The sequence below is a fragment of the Cyprinodon tularosa genome, unplaced genomic scaffold (genome assembly GCF_016077235.1).
Source record: "Cyprinodon tularosa strain WSP-4 unplaced genomic scaffold, ASM1607723v1 ctg326, whole genome shotgun sequence".
In the NCBI taxonomy this organism is placed as follows: domain Eukaryota; kingdom Metazoa; phylum Chordata; class Actinopteri; order Cyprinodontiformes; family Cyprinodontidae; genus Cyprinodon; species Cyprinodon tularosa.
This window is the reverse complement of record NW_024039037.1, coordinates 176,758-198,570: the sequence shown is the minus strand read 5'-3', so window position 1 is coordinate 198,570 and position 21,813 is coordinate 176,758. Positions and strand designations below refer to the sequence as shown.

Here is a 21,813-nt window from a genome sequence, read left to right as displayed (position 1 = left end):
AGTTTATGTGGTTTTGCAACTATTGCAATAAACAGAAATTACCACTATCAAGAGTAATTATCATATCCCTCTATATGCCCGTTAGTGAATGTGACCTGTTTGTCTTGAGAAAGTACCTTGAGATGAGCACTACAGAAATAACTCACTTGAAATTAATTTTATGTAAAGCCATTGAATTGATTCTAACAAGAATTTTTTGCTTATTGTCATACTAAAATAATTATTTTAAATATTGAACATTTATTTATAGTAATACCAATTTCACTTGAAATTTTAAAGAAGATGAAGCCGTAAATATCTATATATGTAATGTTATAAAGGTCTTGTCTTTACATATGTCTTTATAAACAATGTAGTGGTCATATGTATAATTATTGTGCAGAATGGCATCTATTCTTAGACAAAAATTAAATATACAGCACTGGAAGACATTCTCTTTCTTCAATCATCATCTCTGTATGTATATTAGCTTTTACAGAGTAGTGTTGAATTTCAATGCAAACAGATATCATTCTGCTTAATGAGGCACTGATTAGATGATAAGCTGAACCAACAGCATTGTAAAGCACCGGTGAAGAGTGAAACACATGGAAGCTGTGATGAAAAATAGAGGTTATTCCTTTTAACCTTTAATTTTATACATTGTACTGTTAAGAAATACATATCAACAATTTCATTTTTGATTGCATTTCTGAAATTCGACTATTGGTAGTTTCCTTCCGCCATGTGGAAGCAATGTTTAACTTCTCTGACTAAATTGAAAACATAAAAAATAATTAATGCATTGTATTTATGTACGACCTCTGATCTTATCTTTTCCCTAAACATATGTCAAAGGCATTTTTGCAGCATCAGGTTCCCCTTGGATGCACTCATTCTAACTTGCAGGGTCCAACCTCAATGTTGTTGGTTAGTGAAGGACTGTTCAGAATTGTGTTGTGAACAACCAACTCTTCTCCGTTGAGTCTTTATATTGGCAGGTAAACTTTACAATCATATATTTACCCATCATTTTCTCCCCCATCTGATATACCAGCTGCCATGTAAATTTACAGATAGTGTTCTGGTAAAAAAAAAAAAAAAAGTGCTTCTTCTTTGTTTTCAAACAAATATTCTGCAATCTGTATACTTTGGAGAGGTTGTGAATGGGTCGGGTCAGAAACAAGCCCTGGTACATGCCACATGCCTGAAAAAAGTCTTAGTACACTTAAAAGTAAAATGTAGAAATTCATACCTGCACACTTAGCAAAAATGTCTGTACTAAAAAAAAATTATTTTGCTTTAGTTTGGTACCCACATGGCTATAAGAGATATGGACAATCGAAAAACAAAAAAAAAAAATAATCAGGGGAAAAAATGATTAATAACAATGATTTTAATTATTACTAATAAAAAAGAATACGAAATTGCCAACACCGTTATAAATGATGATAAAAGAAAAAAACATTTTCAATCAAACAATTAATATGCAAATAACTGATAATAACATGGAACACTCTGCCATAAAATATCCTAAACTGAGGACACTACTTAACCTTCAAATGAGTCCTGAAAATTTGGTGGAAAACAACCTCGACATACAACCATAGATAAATATTAATTCTAGTTTAATTCTCTTAGTAGTCTATTGACATGTTTTGTGTCTGTGTCTGCTTTTCTCCGGTGCTAACGCATATTATGTTAAAGGATTTGTCGATGCAATAATTAATATACACTGTCCCAATTTAAATAGAACTAAATAAATAAATAACAGTGAAATATTGATCTGTAAAATAAGTCCTCTATTGTAAGCTACAACTGTTTAAAGTTCACTATTAATTTGAAACTAAAATAACCCTCTCTTTTTTAAGTCTATACTTTCAGTAAACTATTGTAAATTCTACTACAGGATCTGACACCATGACACAGAACAAAACAACCTCGTATTGCCATTTAACATCATGAATGAAACTATTTTTAAACAACATGGACTGTGGTGGAAAACCAGAGTATTTGAACAAAACCAACACAAGTAACTTGCAGTCCACTGCAAGTCAGCTCTCTAACATCGTAATGTTATTTGTCGGATTAAACACGAAGCAGAGCTATTTACATTGCTTGTCAGGGTTTTGAATGCCTTCACAGAAAGAAAGATGCAGATTAGAAACAAAATATTATCAATTTTCACCAGTTAAAAAATTCCAATCAAATAACTTACGGCGTTTATATTGTACAAGTCTGTAAATCAGACCATTACCATAATATTGAAACTGTTTCTGATGAAACATTGAACTAAACTTTAAAACTATACTCATTTAACAACAGAGAGCAAACATATTAATTTATAAATTTTGTGGTTGTACAATATTTGCAGGAAACAGCATAAATGAGGAATAAATAACCTAATCACACAACATTGTTTATTATCTTAATTTTCTAAAAATCATTTAAGTGATAGAACAGACAGGGCAGTCAATATTTATGTGAGCAACATATCTTCTAGTATATGTTTTATTCCCTTCAGTAACACATATTACCTTATGCCACTGCAATGTTCTTTTCTCTTTCTTTTTTCTCATGTACAGGTCTCTGAATTGTCTATCTACTGAAATGTGCTATATATAAAGTATATATATTTATATAATGTATACATATATAAACTTGCCTTTCCATGCCTTGCTTTGCACATTTAAGCTATTACACAGATGATGTACTCTTAGTTATGTACATAACTTCTTATTTCTTGTCAAATTTATTTCTACCGGTTCGATTGAAATGAAAAATATGAAAAAAATACAACTTAAAGCACAGGCCATAGTTGTTGGTACTTACTTGGTATATTATACATGTAAAATGTACCTTTCCTCTGTTGCTGGAATTTTTCAAATCGGCATACAAAAATGCATAAAAAGGGGAAAAAAACATGAAAAGATGGTCTTTCAAGAGTATGAATTATTGCAATAGAAATTCCAAGTATTGAATAATTGTATAGCGGTCACAGATGTAGATAAACTGTAGTTAATCCTGATAATGAAATATAAGAAATTTTGCACTAGATATGTTATTAGAATAAATAAAAACATGACAATAATAAAATATGTATCATTAACATTAACTAGTATTAACTAGGGAGTTACTTTATTATCAAAAATACCTACAAAAATTTTTAAATAAGAAATAATTAGAAATGATATAGCTTTGAGACATTCAAATTCAAAAACATAAGCAATGATGATTAAGCAGTTTTCTTTTAACATTTATGACTCTATTATGGCTTTGTTAAGTATTTGCACTAAACCATCCTAACATCCATTGCGATTGGGATTTCTGCTCTGCTGCTCCCAGTCTGTGTGGATTGTCCTCCCGGATTACCTGAGGGCAACATAGACCATGGAAAATTTCATATTTGGCCTTAAAACCCATCTTTTCAGAAAAAACTCTTGATTGAACTCTCATCTTCAGGCTCTTTGTGTGTTTTTAAAGGCTGGCAACTCTTTTTTTTAACAAAAGTAGTACTTTGATATTTGTTTTTTGCCCTACAAAGAATATTTATTTTTAATAATATTATTAATATGTATCCTTAAGCATTATTACATGTTGGATTTTCACACGGCTTTGGTTTTGAATGCAGACCATTGATCTTGTATAGAATAAGAAACAAGGTAAAATATTAAAATGTAAGCAGCTAGGTGAAAATAGTTGAAATGCATTTTAGAAACAATTGATCTATAACTCTCTCCTTAAGGGAAATTCGAAACAAATGTGTAACACATTGTACGTGGTATCAGGATGTAAGTGTTAGCATTGTTTTCAAAGGTATTGGTTCATTGCATCCTGTAATTTATCTGGTATACACTGGTATACACAATATTCAAATATAACCTGGACATTTTGAAGCTTTTTCATTCATGTGTTCGATATGCCAGCCATCTATCTTCTCTGTTTCTTTCACCCAAATTAGGGTTTGCTGGAAGCTGGACTTTATTCTGCATGTGATGTGCTACTAGTGCCTCCCATGGATTGCTTAATCAGAATTAGGGAGATTCTGATTGATTTTGTACTTTATCTGACTTATACATTCAACCCAGTCTTCTGTCCAACTTTCTGTTTCTGCCTTATCCCGTCTAGGGTCGCTCAGGGGCTATTCTATTCCTACTGTAAGATTAGAGGTAGTAAGAACAATGGGAATGTTTCTAGTGAAATCTATTACTTGGTTTATCATAAAGAACCAGAACTGTAGACAAACAACTTAATTCCCCTTTTTAATTTGTAGTTAAATCACAAAATAACTTAAAAGCAAAGTTTGTGGATTGTAGAGAGAAACCCTCATGTTCTTGGTTTTACCCCGTGGCAATGTTTGGAAGGTGATAAATGCTGGTTTATTTTAGTTAGTAATTTTAAGGTTGATACTTATGGGTTAAAATATATTTGAAAATGAATCAAAAACTTTGAAAATATGCATTAAAAAGGAAAACGAAGCAGCATAGTCTGTTCTGTCCAAAATGCTTCTTAACTTTTCGATTAAACCTTGAACATTTTTTTCTTGCAATGCAGATAGTACTCACAGGATGAATATGGAGCCAATTTATCAAATTCCATGTGTTGACACAGGATAAAACTCCTGAACCTGACAGTGACCTGCTTGGACTCTAAAAGGAAGGAAGAGCGTCTGGCCAAAGCAAAGGTGTGGAACCAGAAGCATTCCAGTAGAAAAGGAAGCCGCTATTCTTTCCTCTCATTGGGTTTAAATGATTTGAGGAAAGAGCTCTCATTTCGGAGAAAGTTATCCAAGCACATGAGGAAGATTGATGTCAAAGGAGCTATATTTGAGGCACATACAGAGAAGCACCAAATCAAAAATGTTAAATGATCTCACTCTATAAGTGATGCTGCCTGCCTGTCTGTCGTTTTTTATTTATATATATTTTCTCTCTATTACTTTATTTGCTGCTCGCTAGAGATAATCAAACAGCACAAACATTCAAATTCCTGAAAGCACACGTCTATCTTTCAAGCCACTTTCATCTCTGCTCCATGCACAAGTTTGGAAGCTATGTATTCACCTCGCCTGTACCTGCAACACAGACTCTGAAAGGGCTTTCATCACATTCTTTTCACTATAAATAAGTCATATTTGTGAGAGCAGTAATATAAAGCATCTTCTATTTTGGTATAAGGTGACGCACATACCTTATGAAATCCCAATGTGAAACACCTAACATGAAAGTGGTCTCCAAAACGTTTGCTTTAGGCTTTGAACCTTTGCAGCATTATTTTACCTGTTTTCTATGATCATTGACTGTTTGGTATTTTCAAAAAAAAGAGAAGTCAGGGTGTAACATTGTTATGGTTTTTTGCCTTCTGTGTAGTGCAAATTTTATGTTCAAGACGAGAGCTGCTTTTTTAACTATGTTTGACGTGAGTCAGAGATTTATTAAAATAAATTAGGCTGTTAGAGGTACTGTATTTCCACAGTGTATGCAGAATTATTATTTTTCTGCCGCAATTAAAATCACATTATGAATAAACAAATTTATAAATACACTAGGTATGGGCCTTTTAGCGATATACAAGTATTTCTTTCTGTCTGGGTTAAAAATAAAACCTCTAAATTCAACATTTTCCTCTTGATGTAGTTTAGAATCCTTGAAATAAAATGTCGGAAAAATTGCTAAAGGAGCTTTCACTTCCATATGGAGCAGAAGATAAGGCAAAGCCACTCCTTACTTGTTGCTGGTCAGCTGGCAGAATGGTAAATGCTCTGTTCTTGTGTAGGGCTTTATCAGGTCTGGGGACTCAAAAGCTTTTCACACTACATTTTTTCAACCATTCACAAACACTTTCAGGCTTATGGTTGTTAGCTATATTGTAGCCACAGCTGCCCTGAGGGAAAATTACATAAGATTGCCATACTATCGGTGTCACCAGGACCATTAAAAACATTACCTCTGCCTTGTCCTTACAGAAAAGACAGGCTTAACATTAATATTGAAATATTTCTGATTCTAAAATACTTAGAGATAGAGATAAATTACTCAAATCATTTCAGCTGCTCTCTGGTCGCCCCACCTGGCAGTTTTAATCCTGAATGCCCTTCTTCACACAACCTAAATTTAAACCGTCGCTCCTTGTAGCAAAGATGCCTATCCTTTATATATTTAAATTCGTTATTTAGCCGGTTTATATCAGGTGGGGTGGCCATGATTCTAACATTTCAAACTCAGTGTCAATACTCAGGGAAATATTTGATACTTAATGAGCCGTCTGACACCATGGAGCTAAGGAAATCACAAATAAGGCATAGGCTAAAGATTTTTTTTTTTTACATGAAAAACTCACCTTTTTCGGTCTCGAAGGAACATTTATTCTCAACAGAATCATAGAAGCTTGTTGATTAAGTGTGGAAATACATTTAAAGTAAATTTAACACAGCTAAACTATATCTAAAGGTAGTCTAAGGTATTATTATTATTTTAATGTGCAAATAATCTAGAAATCCAAAACATTGACAAAAATATTCAAACAACATTTGTCTTTAGTAATGATATTATATGATTATAATCTATTTAATGGATTATTTCATATTTGTTGTATTTATTCTATGCATAAGCCATTGCTTAGATCAAGGAGTGACAAGCTTTTATATAGTTCAAAATCTTTGTTTTCCATCATACACTTCTCATGCTAATACACAAGCATTACAAAATGGTTCTAATATATGGCCTTCAACCCCATGTTATAAACAGTGGAGTACGGTCACCTCTCTGCTTTCTTTAGCTTGGTCTAAAGCCATAATTACAGCCCGTAAGAATTAGCAGGTAGCTGACTTTGCCCATTTTTTGCACCAGTCATAATGTCATCCCAAGTGAGTAAGTGAGCAAATTTAGAAGTGGGTACAAAAATTGAAGGAAAGGATTATGCCAACATAGAACTTTTGGTAAATGCACTTTTATATATTGATTGTATCTGTTGCTGATTGATAAACCGTAAGATTGCCAAATTCAATAAACTTAGCTGGCTGTCTATCCTACCATTATTTTGTGTTTCTTGGGATTTTTGTCATGGTATCGCCAAAAATTGTATTTTCAAAAGTTGCATAGCTAAGCTTTTCTTTCCTCAAATCTGCTTTTATGAACTAAAATAATGCAGATATGTTGCCATTTTTTTTATTTTTTTTAATATAAAAAAAAACTAAAATAATTATTTTAAATTCATTACAGCCTGTGTAGCTTTCAGATTTTTTTGTATACCAGGCAGTCTGAATGTTGGTAGAACAACAGCTCACCTTACAACATTGATTTTCTCTCCAATGGAAAGTTGTTCAGGGTAAAAATATTTACTTATTTCATAACATGCAGAATAAAACAGCTTCAAGATGAAAAAAAACCCATCAAGATTAACATATGTATTTAGGTTGCCAGTGAAACAATATTTAGGAAAAATTTAGCTGCCTAGAAGTAACAAATATTGTGAATACAAAAATAGATTTAAAAAAATGTGCATAAAGCCAAGAACAAAAAGAAGGATAAAGACATCACAAGCATTCCTGTATAATGCTCCTGAGCCTTTGCTTGAATATTTCGAAATGATCGGCAGTGGGGGCATATTGTTTATGTAAATTAATGCCAAATATAAATGTGTAATAATGAGTTCTATAAAATCAGTAATTTGTTAAGAGGCCAACATAGACATGGGAAGTGGGCTGTATTAAAAGGCATTCCCTATGATTCAGTTTTTATGCTATTTAGTGGATGTGCTCTTTTTAGTGAACACATTTAGCTAAATTTGTTCTTAATTATATTTTATCACATGGGAGTTTGTCATAAGTTTTAAAATCAGGCAATATTCTACTTAAAGTTTTCAAATAGAAAGAAGCATACTAATATACACTCCTCTGTATGCTCTGTACACCTGATATGCCTTTATAGTTTCAGACACTGTAGTTATTTCAGGGCCACTGTAGAGCTGAGTTCTGTTTTGAGATGCTTGGCTGTGATTTGTTCCAAATGACTAAGCAGTATTCTGCAGCACTAAGGCAGACACAAGGGATGAACAGCACTGTTTCCTCTCCTGTGTGTTATTTATATTCTGTGTGGCATCCCAAAGCCCTGATTACCTACTCAATCCTTAAATACATTGCCTTGAATAGGTTTAAAGTAGTGTGAACATGGGAATTTCCAGGCATTTTTCATTAAATGAAGTTTTAACCATGACAAATTAGCCCTGCCTTTGTGGCTAAAAACCGGGACTCAGTGGCAGCTTTGAACATTGGAAATCATTGCATGTATAGGCTTCAGGAGATGTGCATTAAAATCAAAGTGTTCTTCCAGTGATAGAAACTATATATATTTTTTTTCATATTTCAGATATTTAGAAAGCAAAAAAAAACATTATCTTAAGAAAAACAATCTTAATCATGTCAATTCTCCCCACAGCTCTGATCTTTGATCAGCTGGTCGATTACAAAAACAGAAAAATGAAACATTCTGTTTTTCAATTATAAGATGCATTAACACTTCAAGCTCCCATATGTTTTAGTCTACTTACATGCCAACCATATCGTGTGCTCTGACACACTTTTTGAGTACAAAAAAAGTCTACGGCTGCCAAACTAGATATGTGACTGGGTGGGGTTTGGTGGCCTACATCTTAGCCTGTGACTCTTTGACTTGATGGCTTCTGCTCTTGTGCTTCACTGATGACCTACCACTGATGAAATGGGTGTACAGTATGACTGACCTTGCACTGCTGCAGCATTTTGGATCCTTTACTGCTCTTGGGTGATCTGTGTTTAGGCCTTCTACTATTCAGGCTACTCTAACAGTTGACCTCGAGTCAAACATTTTCTCCTATACACCCATTCAGCATAAACACACTTATCTTTTCACAGACCCACACACACTGTGCATTGTAACACAAGTAATCTAAATGGTTGAAAGCTATGCAAACACAGGTTACTATTACTGCAATGTGGTCTGACCTCTTTGATGCTGAATCTGGTCCTAATGTAATTAAATTACGCAATTATCATTCTGTCTTAAAGGTACTAATTTTTTGCAGAGCAAAACATACATGGTTTATGTAGGCAACCGGCTTCTCTATATGATATGCCATATAGAAATGCCAAAACAGCAAACTTGAAAAATAAAAGAACAGAGTCAACTTTCTTCTTGATGAATGATATACTAAAATTTGGTACATCTATCAGAACGATCAATCAGATCAAGGGTAATTTTGTCTGAGGTGAACGATGACTAAACAGTGTGAACCAAATGTTAGACCATGTGGTGAAGTACCTTTGTGAGGAACAAATCCCAAATGAAGCACAACAGTAAATTTTCATGATCTTGGCACTGATGACTGGCTCATTAGTTTCATTCCTTCCACTTGTTTAGCTGCACCCAGTTTTAATCTGCCCTCATCTGATCCACCTGTCCCAGCCTCTATTTATGCTGCCTGTTTTCTAGCCATCAGTGCCAGATTATTTGAACCTAGTGTGACAAGTATCTAGCGTACCCTGTAGTGTTGTTTGACTGCCTGATCCTGACTTGCTTCTGCCTCTGGATTCTTGAATTTTGGTTTGCCCCGTTCGGGTTGGTTTCTGCCTGTTACCTGTGTTCAGACTGCTGTTTGGACTCAGCCTGTTAGCAACCTTGGATCTGTCCCCTTATCCCGGCTTGGATTATACTTTTGGTACCTCTGCGAGTCTTTGATCTTCTGGTTTGGACCCATGCTTTGTTACCTGCTCTGGATTCTGCCTCTGGATTCTTCTGCTCATCAGCGTCTGCTGGCTTCCGCTCTACAGGCTGCTCTGCCCTTTCTCCTGGAACTCTCTGGGTGGCTCCCGCCTCATGTTGTGGAGAAGTCATCTGACTGGTTCCCACTTGTTCTTCTGGCACTCAGACTGAACTGAGAACCTGGTTAGTGATTAGCAGGGTCGCTATTGTTCCCCGTCTGAGCCTAGTGATCACTAACCTGAGTGTCTGTTTCTGCAGAGAATCCAGCAAGCCAGTCCCAGCTGACGAGTCGCATATTCCAGAGTTGTCAATTAAGTGTTTTATCTTTAAACAAACCTTTTCTTTCTGCCTAAATTCAGGATCCATTTGTCTGAGCCCTGACATAAATACTCTATCCAGGGATTCAAAATGACTTGTTTCTTTTTCAAAAGAGCCCAAAAATTGTATCAGATTTCTAACAGTTTATTCTCACACTTAAAATGTAACGAAAGAAGTTGGCATCTCTAAAAATGATGAGTACAAAGAAATATGATTTGCGTTCTTATCGTCTGATATTAAATCTGAGTAAGCAGTCAGAAACAAGATAATTCTTCTCTTAAGAGATAAAGGCCAAGGTATCAAAAAGATAATTGTTGATCTCCACAAGATTATGTCATCCTTTGGTACAAAATAATACATATGGTGCCACATTTCTCTAATGCAATAGTTTTAGTTAGGTATAAACATTATGTCAAACAAATGTCCAGCCATCATAAAGTTTAGGAAGAACATTTTTCCTGTGGCACAGAGATGAAACCAGGTTGGCTTAGAAAGTGGGTTATATGCCTGGAACAAAGTTAGTAAGTCTTTGTGAAGTCTTTGTCTGAAGCTGGTAACAAGGTATTATTATCCAGAGTGAAATTAGTTCCATATCAAATGGCCTGAAAGGCCACTCAGAGGCAAAAACATTTCTTCAAAAACAACGTACAAAGCAAATTGATAGCTTACAAATGCACTCAGTGACAAAGGCCTTAATTTTTGGAAACATTTTTGCCCTGTGGTCTGTTGAAAGGAAAACATCAGTGTTTACTCATAAGGACCACCACAAAATTTGGAAGCAAAGGGTGGAAGCTTGCAAGCCTGAGAGCATCTTAACTGTGAAGTAGAGGATAGCATCATCATGTTTGGCAAAAACAGGCCTTTAAATTGCATAGCAATTCTAGGCATGCATTCTCATCGCTCATACATTTACAAATATAAATAATTATGCTAAATAAATGTGGGATTTGAAAATGTTGCAGATTTGTAATTCTAGCATAAAAGTTTTAACAGTTTATCCAATGTTAATAATTTATAGAGATAAACGGGAGGAATCACTGTTGAGCCAAATTCCACTTGAAATATATATTTTCTATTTTTGAAGGATAATTCTCTGCATATAAGAGAATGTTTCTTTCCATCAGACCACATCATCATCATGCCACCCAATTACAGCTGAAAGATTGGGTTGGAAACATAAGCCTTTGATCTCAGTCAGTGATTAACACAGCCAGGGTTTAGTTGTTTTAATCACAGGCAGATGTTCTGCTAAGCTCCATGGCCCAGCACTCTGGGTGATGGGATCTTTGGCACACCACAGGGATGTCTTTCAGGGGGTTTGCACTAATCAGAGCCTAAAAGTGGACAGTCAGATTTAGTTACAGCTTCTGCTCAGTACATGTGAGCTCTGATATGCTCTACCTCTATTCTCATTATATGTCGTACCTGCTCATCAGTGTTTGTTCAACTGCTTTAAGAAAAAAAGAGTGTAATAAAAATCCTTTTTCAATTTTGTCTTGCAGCAAGCATTGGACTCCAACCTCAGCAGTCTAATCAAGAGGACCAGTGAATTAGAAAGCATGATGGGAAAACTTATTCAAACCTGCCAAAATGTGGAGGTGAGGTTATTTATATATCAGCAGCTGAAAATGTTGAAATTTAATACATATTATCATTCCAGTCTTACTTAATGCAGGCTTTAAAAGGTTTATTCTGTTTTGTGATGATACACACATGAGACAAAGAGCGAAATCCATAACCAAGTCAATTATTGTTTTGCCGCACATGAGAAACAAGAAACATATTTTTCTGTCTCATTCTGCTTGTATGCTATAGATTTTGATCCTCATAAGAAATACTGTAAAGATTTCCATCTTTCTGATACAGAAGCATGCAGTACAACATTTTTTTCAAAACATCCTCTAATGTGAACAACATTTATTTCCACTGTTATTTATCTGAAACTCCTCTTCTGTCCAGGTAAATGCTTCTCGGCAAGAAAACAAGCTGCAGGAAGAGTGTGACCTACTGATTAATATCATACAGCAGCGAAGACAAATTATAGCTACAAAGATAAAAGAGGGAAAGGTACACTTGTTCATTTTTGGTATCAGAATACATGTGCACTGCCTTGTCTGTGTCGAAAACACTTCATGCACACACTCACACTTAAGGAGAAATTAGAGTAGCCAATTAGCCTAACAATCATGTTTTTGGACTGTGAGAGGAAGCTGGGGTACCCGGGGAGAACCCATGCATGCACGGAGAGAACATGCAAACTCCATGCAGAATGACCCCAGAACCTTCTTCCTGCAAGAGAGCAGTGCTACCGACTGTACAGCCAAAAATTTATAATTATGATATTATATACAGTCTTATCAAGACATAAATAAACAATCTACTTCTTATAATGGAAGTAGGAATGCCGAAATGATACTGCTCATTCAGATTTTCTTTAATTCATAAATATTTCACTTATTCTATTTGGAAAAAGCTCACACTGGTTGGCTGCATAATAAGGATCTTCTAAACATCTCTGGAGTGTGTGGAACAGTTCCCCATTCAGCTTCTTGGAACCAACTTGGGCCTCGGCTCCTGGTCATGTCAAGTATTTAAACTAGAAAAAACAAAAGAGATTCCTTTTGTTTTTTGCACATAGGTTCAATCATGTTTAAAACTGTTTAATAAACAGCTTGACTATGTTTCTCTTCCCTTAATTCCTTATGTTTAACTTAGAAAGTAACCCTGGTTTAGTTCTTGTGTTGCTCTTTTTGGGTATATGCTTTGTCCTGCCAAACACCAGATGTTTCTTGCTGATGTCCAGTGACACGTGGCTTGTGTCTGCTAGAGGTTTCCTCCTGTTAAAGAAGGGCTTTCCTTTCCGTTACATGCATGCTGCTGCAAAATGAAAACAGAATATAAGCAACTTTTCTCTGTGGCTACATCGTCATCTAGGTGGTATGAATTCTTGAACTGTTTTAGAATATATGGCTCATGTGTGCTGTTTAAATGGAAGTACATATACACTGTAGTAGTTCAAACTGAATTACTAATACCTATTTTCTCCTGCAATCATTCAAAATGTAATGTGTTTTATATTGTTTACCTTTCTTTTCTTGATAAATTCCCTTAGAGACGTGATGTCTCGTTGTGCCTTGTTCAGTCTCAGAATGAGATTAGCCCTGCGACGCTCTCCTCTCCAGGACTCTTTTCTTTCTCACCTTCTAGGTCATGACAGGTTGTGAATTTGCTCTTGGCTGTGAAGCCAGTTAAGAGGATGTGATGCATCTGACAGCGCTGTTAGGGATGCTTTTCAAACATGCATTCAAATCAAGTATAGCTGAGCCAGCTTCACGTGTTAAACATGTTAAACACTGCAGTATTTGGGTGTTTAGTAAAATCAATTATCCATATGTGTGTTATATTTTCTGCCAAGGCTATAAGGCTGAGAAAGCTTGCTCAACAGATAGCAGGTTGCAAGCAGTGCATCGAGAGATCGTCCTCCCTCATCACTCAGGCTGACCAAACCCTCAAAGAGAGCGACCACGCCCGCTTTCTTCAGACGGCTAAAAGTATCTGTGAGAGGTAAGAGAGTGGTGAGATGAAACAACAACAATATTTATGGCCTTGTAAAAGTATTCTTTCCCATTTGAATTTCTCATATTTTAGGACATTATCATTACAAACGTATTTGTTTTAATGAGCCATTGTGTGATTGTTTTTATATGGAACAAATAAACATACCGGTAAGTATGCCATTTAATTGTATTAAGCCCTCAACAAAATTTTGTAGAAATACCTTTTGTAAAAGCAATTCTTTTGAAGCTTGTCTCTACAAGCTGTGATTAAGTGAAACACACTTCTTTTAAATGTATTTTTTTTTACAATTTTATTACAGCTCTGTCAGACATCTGTGACCAGTAATTTTCAAATCTTGTGGCAGACATTGTGGCAGACGGCTGTTCTAACATTCTTTTATCTAAAATAGGGCTGCAACTAAGGATTATTTTGCAAATCGATTAATCTGTTGATAATTTTTTTGACTGATCGATTAATAATTGAATGGAAAAGGTTCCTTAAAGAAGACTGTTTGCAAAATTAAACCTGGTGAAGCTAAAACTTTTCCACTTGAGGAATTCTGGACAGAGAATATTGAGAGACGAAAAAGATTTTTATCTTAACTGCAAAATTTTAACATATTTTTTTAATAATTTTGGTACAATTGCTGCTCACGGTGAGTTGCTCTGTCAGCTAAAGGCATGTTTTAGAGTTTCTAAGTTCCAGCTAACGATTAATCAATTACTAAATTATTTGATGATTATTTCAATAATTAATTAATAATCATGATTAATTTGATTAATTGTATAAGACCTAATATAAACCTTTCTATTCTAGACTGTATGCTTGGTTCTATAATTTACTGTAGCTGGAAGCTGAAACTCCACTCCAGATTCATGTTTCTTAGATAGATAGATTCAACTGGGGAAATTCATGTGTCCGGAAAGTGCCAAAAATTCATACAAATAAACACACCAAAAATACAGCTACATAAAATCAGTCATTATAGTAATAATTGTAAATACACATGGTGAGCAAGAAGAGTTGTACAGTTTTATTAGCAGCAGAGACTAAGGAGCTCCTTTAGCTCTCTGTTTAACATCCCAGATGGATGTACCTTAAACTGTAACTGCTTCTTTGAGCTCAAGTACCAGAAAAGCAGTTGCAGATTGTCTTCCAGAATTGCCTACTGTTTAGCTTTATCCATCTGTCTTTCAACTCTAACCACCTTACATTTCATTGCCAAGGAAAAGCATCCCCAGATAAGATGCTACGCCACCATTTTTTCCAGTAGTTGTAAGCAGGATTATCCCTTAAACGGTGACATGATATGTATTTATGCGCACAAGTGGACTCTGTTACAAATAATTTCATCACCTTTCTAAATGCATATACCTAGCAAAATATAATGTTCAGAGGGTATTAATACTTTTCCTAATAATTAATTATTTGAGATGCAACAAATGGAAGCATTTTCACCACTTAATGGGTGACATTTTTTCCTTTTTATAACAGGGTATCTATGGCAACAGCATCTTCTCAGATACTTCTACCAGAAATTAACCTTAATGATGCTTTTGATACTTTTGCTCTGGACTTCACAAGAGAAAAGAAAATGCTTGAGAGTTTAGATTACCTCACAGGTGAGTGAAATCAATCTTATTTAAGTTAATATTTAATTCTTGGCTTGATGGCTGTATGTACATTTGGCCATTCTTTCCTTGACATGTTTAAATGTAGCAGAAATAAAAGATGTATTTAAAGCATTTTCAATGCATGGTCTGAAAATAATCCACTCTTTGGATCTAAATAATGGATTATACATGGTAATGAATAGAGGGGTTTGAATTTCATCACTGGTAATGTTAAGTGGCAGAAGAATAAAAAGCTCACTATATTTGGCAGCAGTGGCTTTATTTTTTTTTTTTTGCAGAATGAAAGAGGCCTGATTGTTTGTGCTCAGCCCCTGTTGTGAACTGAAAATGTAACACTGCATGGGGGCTGTGGTTGTAATAGCTGGAGGAACTCCAGAGTAGATTAATTACATTTGTCAGACTGAAAGAAAACAAATGGATGGAGCTATTTATCCTCTACTGGCGCTTTACAATACATCTTGGTTTGGGTGTTTTATGGTTTTGTTTGTGAAATTAAATCAATAGCATTAATCCATTAATCTTTTTTGATAAAAAAAAGAGCTATTTGGTTTTCTTCTGCAGCACCAAACCCACCAGCAATTCGTGAGGAACTTTGTACAGCTTCTTATGACACCATCACCGTTCATTGGACATCGGATGATGAGTTTTCTGTTATATCATATGAACTGCAGTACGCCATCTTCACCAGCCAGTCTAATGTTGTCAGTAAGTGCATAATGTACTTCTGTTAGTTGTGTGAGCTTGTGATGATAAACAATAAAGACAAATATAAACCCTACAGGGCTCTATATGTAATAACTAGATATTGGAGAATCTACAAGCTGACTTGAAACCAGTGCAAAGAATGACAAACATGACAGAAAAGTGATGTATTTGTAGCTTTTGGGATCAGTTCAAGAATAATTTTACCAGTGTTTTTTGATAGGAATGTATATATAATTCATTAAAACCAGCACTGTAGATAAAAAAGAAACCCATTGAGATACATAGGAACAACCATAACCAAAAAGGTGTAAGAATACCACTGACTATAGCAGCTGAAACATAAGTGATGCATGGTCACACAAGAAATATTTGATCACAATGGCAAGAAGAACAGTGCAAAGAGTTGAGGTGAGCCTTTTGAATACAATAACATTGTACATACTGTCTAATATGATGATGATATTAGCATCATGTGGGGTGGGGGACTTGTTTGCTGATGTCTACTGCCATTCTACATCAGCTAGACAGAATAATGAAGAAGATGAAATACCTCAAATTTATCAAAGAAGACAAGTGCAAGATGTCAAATATTATAAAGAACTTTATCATTTCTGATAAGTACAGGGGTTAGATAGGCAACCTTAATTATTCCAGAACCCTTTTATCCATTTCTTTATCCGTAGTACTACAGTGTGTATATATTTGGCTTTGTAAGAATTAAAAGCAACTGTAATTTCAACATTTGCACCATATTTTTGTTTCCAGATCATTGAAGTTTTGTGTTGTGTAGTTCTACAAATTAATTATTAAAAGTCCACGATTTAATTGGATAAGTCAATATAAACTTCTGACTACAACACTTTCTCCTCGCTCTTTTTTAGTTAATTACTCTGGTAAAAGACTTCTGTAAAAAATAAAATAAAAAACAAAAACAAACCACAATGGAAGAATTATGGTGATGGGAAATAGAGGACAGGGAATAAAGTTGTGTTGTATGCAAATGCAAACTATACAATAGTCTTGATATTGTGGCAGTTTGGAACTGAGCATCAGGCTGCTGGAATTGATCGCCCTTACAGTATGTGGTCACAATATGCTCAATCAAACAATGTTCTCTCATCTGCCACAATGCACAAACATGCTCACATGAGTGCTAATTAGATTCTGTTTTAAAAAAAAAAATGCAGACTAGAATGATGCTGTTATTCCTGCTAACTAAGCCTGTGATTAACTGTTTGTTCCTCTTCAATGGCTTTATGCATGTTGCACCTGCAGGTCTGTGTAACTCTGTTGATAGTTGGATGATTGTCCCAAACATCAAGCAAAATCAATACACTGTACATGGACTCCAGTGTGGTACCAACTACATTTTTATAGTAAAGGCCATAAACCAGGCTGGAAGCCGCAGCAGCGCTCCAGGGAAACTCAAAACCAACAGTAGGTCATCATCAGCTGCAAACCTTTACTAGGAGTTTTAATTGAGTCTTTTTTTTAACAAGGTTTCTGTATTTTCTTAAGGTCAGCCATTTAAATTGGACCCAAAGTCTGCTCACCGGAAGCTAAGAGTGTCCCACGACAACCTTACAGTGGAGAGAGATGAGACATCATCTAAAAAGAGCCACAGTCAGGACCGCTTCTCCAGTCACAGCAGCTATGGAGTCACTGGGAATGTCTACATAGACAGCGGCCGCCATTACTGGGAAGCTCTTATTGGAGGCAGCACATGGTAGAAACATTTTCCATGATTTTCATCTCTGTCCGGAATGATTCCTGTTAATTAACCACTGTGAAGTATAGCGCAGTACTAAAGGGATATACTTATCTAATATTTTGTAATGCTCATATTATATTATTCAGTATTTTTTTGTCTGTTTTTTCCCTCTTTCTTTTACTCACTACAGTGATTTTAATCAGTTATTAAACTCAGCATATACCTTCTCAAATTCCCAGGTTTGCCGTAGGAATTGCTTACAAGTCTGCACCAAGACATGAGTGGGTGGGGAAGAACTCTGCCTCCTGGGTACTCTCCCGCTGCAACAACTCATGGGTGGTGCGTCACAACAGCAAGGAGATCCCCATCGAGCCTTCACCACACCTGAGGCGCCTTGGGATACTTCTTGATTACGATTCAGGGTCTCTCTCCTTCTATGATGCTGTTGCTTCACAGCACTTGTACACGTTTGACATTGACTTTGTTCAACCAGTCTGCCCGGTGTTCAATGTTTGGAATAGATGTTTGACAGTTCTCAGTGGACTGCCCATCCCTGATCATTTAGAGAGCATGGACTTTAACCACTAATTAACCAGCTCTTAGACTGATTAAATAGCTCAAGATGCAAAAGTATTCATACACTTTAAACATCCATGTTGCATTTTTGTGATGACCACAAACTACAGTTTATTGAGGTTTCATCTGATAGATACAATGAACTACATCATTGAAAGGGATGGAAAAAAAGACATTGCAGATAAACTTCTAAAAAGGATAGGAGGTAATTGTATTTATGTCCCTTGAATCAGTACTTTTTAGAACCATGCTCATGTGGGAAGTTTTCATGGTTTATGGTTGCAGCACTTTAGCGGCAAATATTTCTATCAACTTTGAGGATATGCTTTTACAAAATTGTCCAAGCTGAGAAAGAGTAGATGGAACCGCTAATAGGTTTTCTTCTAGAATTTGTCCCTGTGTATCTCTATCCTTTCCCTCAATGAACTCTGACGAGCTTCTCTATTCCTGCTGTTCCCACATTTGTATGAGTGAAAAATGCCAATTATGATGTGCAGTTTTTCCTGCACACATTCTGTATTTAAGACAGGAAGGTAAATGTTTGGGTTTCACGGCCTGCACATCATCTTCCATATGTTGCTCTTTTTGCTGATATTTTATATCTTTGATTTATTTATTTCTAATGTCTTTTTATCTCCAACATTTAGATAAAGACAGAATATAATGGGTACAATATCAATAGAATATAAACCCCAGATTCTGTTTAGTCTATTCAGCTTAAAAAAAATATTAGCATCTCAACAAAATGGATTTGTTCAAAAAAGCTGGCTTCGTCTACTGTTTTGGTTTTAAAACATTCAATTTGTAGTTGCATAATGATTCAGATAGGAAATGTTAAAGCTCTAGAAAAAAAAAACATTCTATGCTGCATTTAAACAACAAAAATCTTAGTAGCATTGAGAGCCTGAATGCACGGTACAAATTTAATTTAGCCAGTATCTATTACAGTCCAAGCTGTTGTTGCTTAATCGATAAAGTGTAAAAGAATACTGTAATACTCTGCACACAGTCTAATTGTATTTACAGTTTAAGTAACTTCTGAAAGGAGTTACTTTTAATCTATTTATTTTGGGCAATCAGATAAATAAAGGCCCCAATTTTCATATTGGAGGAAAATTTGAAAATTGTTTATCATTTTCCTTTTCAATTATGCACTCTTTTGTGTTATTCTATCATAAAACATCCAAATAGAAAGGTTTGAATTTCTTTGTAAAATAAAAATAAAATGTGGAAAAGTTAAAGGTATGAATATTTTTGCAAACCACTGTTATTAAACTAGATACAAGATGAAATATGGCAAACGGGACTTAATAAGCACATTTTCAAATCCAATGGAATAATTTAAGGCCATTTTAGGCAACTGTAAATACTTTTTTTTTTTTGCTTTGCACAATTATCTATAGGACTTTGCAGGATGGATTAGAAATTTGTTTTATAATCTTAAATTCAAGGCGATATTTTTAACGGGCTCAGGAGTATTTTTGTAATGTTTCATTTTATTGTTCTGTTTATTCATTAAGGATGTTGATGGGCGTTTTATATGCAAACTACAAAAGAGAAATTTAACTTACATGCTTTTTTAAATAATTTTTTTTGTATTGTAACTGATTTGTATTAAATGCCAGCACTTTGACAAGTTGTAACTCCAAAATTCATTGCCAAGCCATTCCTGCCCGAATAAATGTTTTCCTTTGATGTTTTATTCTAAGTTTTAGTCAGAATAGAGCAGCTTAATTCACATGGTCTGATTGGAAATTGATTTATTTGAATATTTAGTAGTATTTATTATCACACTTTAGAATCTCCTCACTTCAGCAGCTTCAATGCTTTCATTGCAGTTTTTAACATTTCGGTATCCTTTAAAAGGTGAAATAAAAAACTCCATGTAATCATCTGTGTGACCTTATTCTTTTGTTTCATGATGCTCTTTTAAAGCGACAAGCGGGTCCCACAAGTTGATAATTTCATGAAATAGGTGCTTATTGTCTAAAGCCATTGTTACTGCATTTCTCGTCTCTGCTTGATCGTGTTTTCACAACACCTGCACCACATAGTAAAGTGTCAGTTTTTAATGCTTTACCAGGATCCTCTCTGACCCATGCTGAGCCCAAATACCGCCCCTGACAAGATTCACTCTGACATCTCTTTTTGTGCCAGAGTAATGCAGCCTGAATTTTGCAGCGTCTCCTTTCAACAAAGAAGACGAGGGGGAGGGGGAAAAAAAAAATCTGAACTCTGCATGACCTCCTCATGAGACACCCCGCAGACAAAACTGTAATACCCAAGCACACCTCCTCATCCTTGCAATACCATCAGCCCTAGATTTAGAGATGTGCTCATTTTTGTGTGTTGAGATTTCTTCACAGAAAATCTGTTAAACCTCTTCCTATTTTTTAAGTATTTGAGATTTTCAAATAACCACTGCAATGATTCAATAGCAGTTTTAAAATCATTTGGTCAAAAGAGACTAAACAAAATGGTCACTTTAAGTTAGTTTAAAAGAATAAGAACATGCCCTCTAGGCACGGTTGCTGTGTGTTGTATACATTTTTATCATGGTTGGTCACTCTCTCGTGACAGGTTTATCTGGTTTTTATTATGAGGACAAAAAAATATATATAAAGCAAACAAAATTTGTTCATATTTTTGACTGCAATAAAAAAGAAAGAATCGCAGGTGGCCATGGCCACCCTAAGCCAATCACTGGCCACTCCTATCATTTTTTCCCTCTAATAAAGAAGGTGGCAACAGTAATACTCTCAAGTGAAATGTTCTAACTTATTTAACATTTTAGGTTTTCATATGTTAACAGTTTCTTGACAACTAAAACACTATGGTTAATTTGGCTCATCAATATACTAAGATTAAAGATGACATATACAGAATTCATGCTCTTTTCAGAACTAGATTTTGTCTTATATGGGGAAAAGGGAAAAGTATGTCTCTGCAATCTATGAGTCTTCAATGAAATCAGAAATAAATACGTACTTTAATAATAAGTAATCCATTTACAGTAGATATTAGTACATGTAAATATTAATTTTATGCAGAACGATTATTGATAAAAGTAGGTAAGTTATGACAATTAATAAAATGTTTCCTTGAGAACTCAAACCTAAAAGAATTGTATCCACTATACCTTTTATGTAGAAAGTGCGGCTGTTTAAATATACGTGTCTATTTGTTAGCAAAGGCTGTAGGAAAGTGTAGTTTGTCTTTATTTAGAAAACATGGATGGTGTGGTTGTTCCTGATGGAACAGTGTAGATTGACCCTGAGTTTCTGGTGCCTTTCTGCTTTCAGCCACCCCTCAGTGTACGTTGGTTATTGCCTGGCCACTCTTGTTAAAATTTTTTGGCTACGCCTCTGCTGACAGATGACTCCGTAACAGATCCTTAACTTCCTGGATTAACTTTCACCCATACCTATTAAATATGTACCCTATTTCTACAGGAAATTATATTCCAGGGATAATGTTTAATAAAATAAAATCAATAGTTGTTGCCTAAAAAAAAAAAAAAAAAAAAAAGGTAAGAGTGAATGTGAGTTACAAGGAAATTATTCACTTAAAGACATAAGACACAGGGCAATCATGG

The 21,813-nt window shown here is 35.0% G+C and overlaps 1 protein-coding gene across 5 annotated transcripts in view; it reads left to right on the top strand.

Annotated features, from left to right (window-relative positions):
• Positions 1-20,112, top strand: part of mid1 (midline 1) — a 49,693-nt gene extending 29,581 nt beyond the window's left edge. For all 5 annotated transcript variants that reach the window (XM_038293448.1, XM_038293447.1, XM_038293449.1 and 2 more), the window contains exons 3-10: positions 11,537-11,632; positions 11,994-12,101; positions 13,450-13,598; positions 15,087-15,214; positions 15,788-15,931; positions 17,207-17,368; positions 17,450-17,657; positions 17,882-20,112. In XM_038293448.1, coding sequence (XP_038149376.1) covers positions 11,537-11,632; positions 11,994-12,101; positions 13,450-13,598; positions 15,087-15,214; positions 15,788-15,931; positions 17,207-17,368; positions 17,450-17,657; positions 17,882-18,230 — 1,344 coding nt within the window. In that variant the 3' untranslated portion in view covers positions 18,231-20,112. The remainder of the gene's footprint in view (positions 1-11,536; positions 11,633-11,993; positions 12,102-13,449; positions 13,599-15,086; positions 15,215-15,787; positions 15,932-17,206; positions 17,369-17,449; positions 17,658-17,881) is intronic.
• The last annotated feature ends 1,701 nt before the right edge of the window (positions 20,113-21,813 follow it).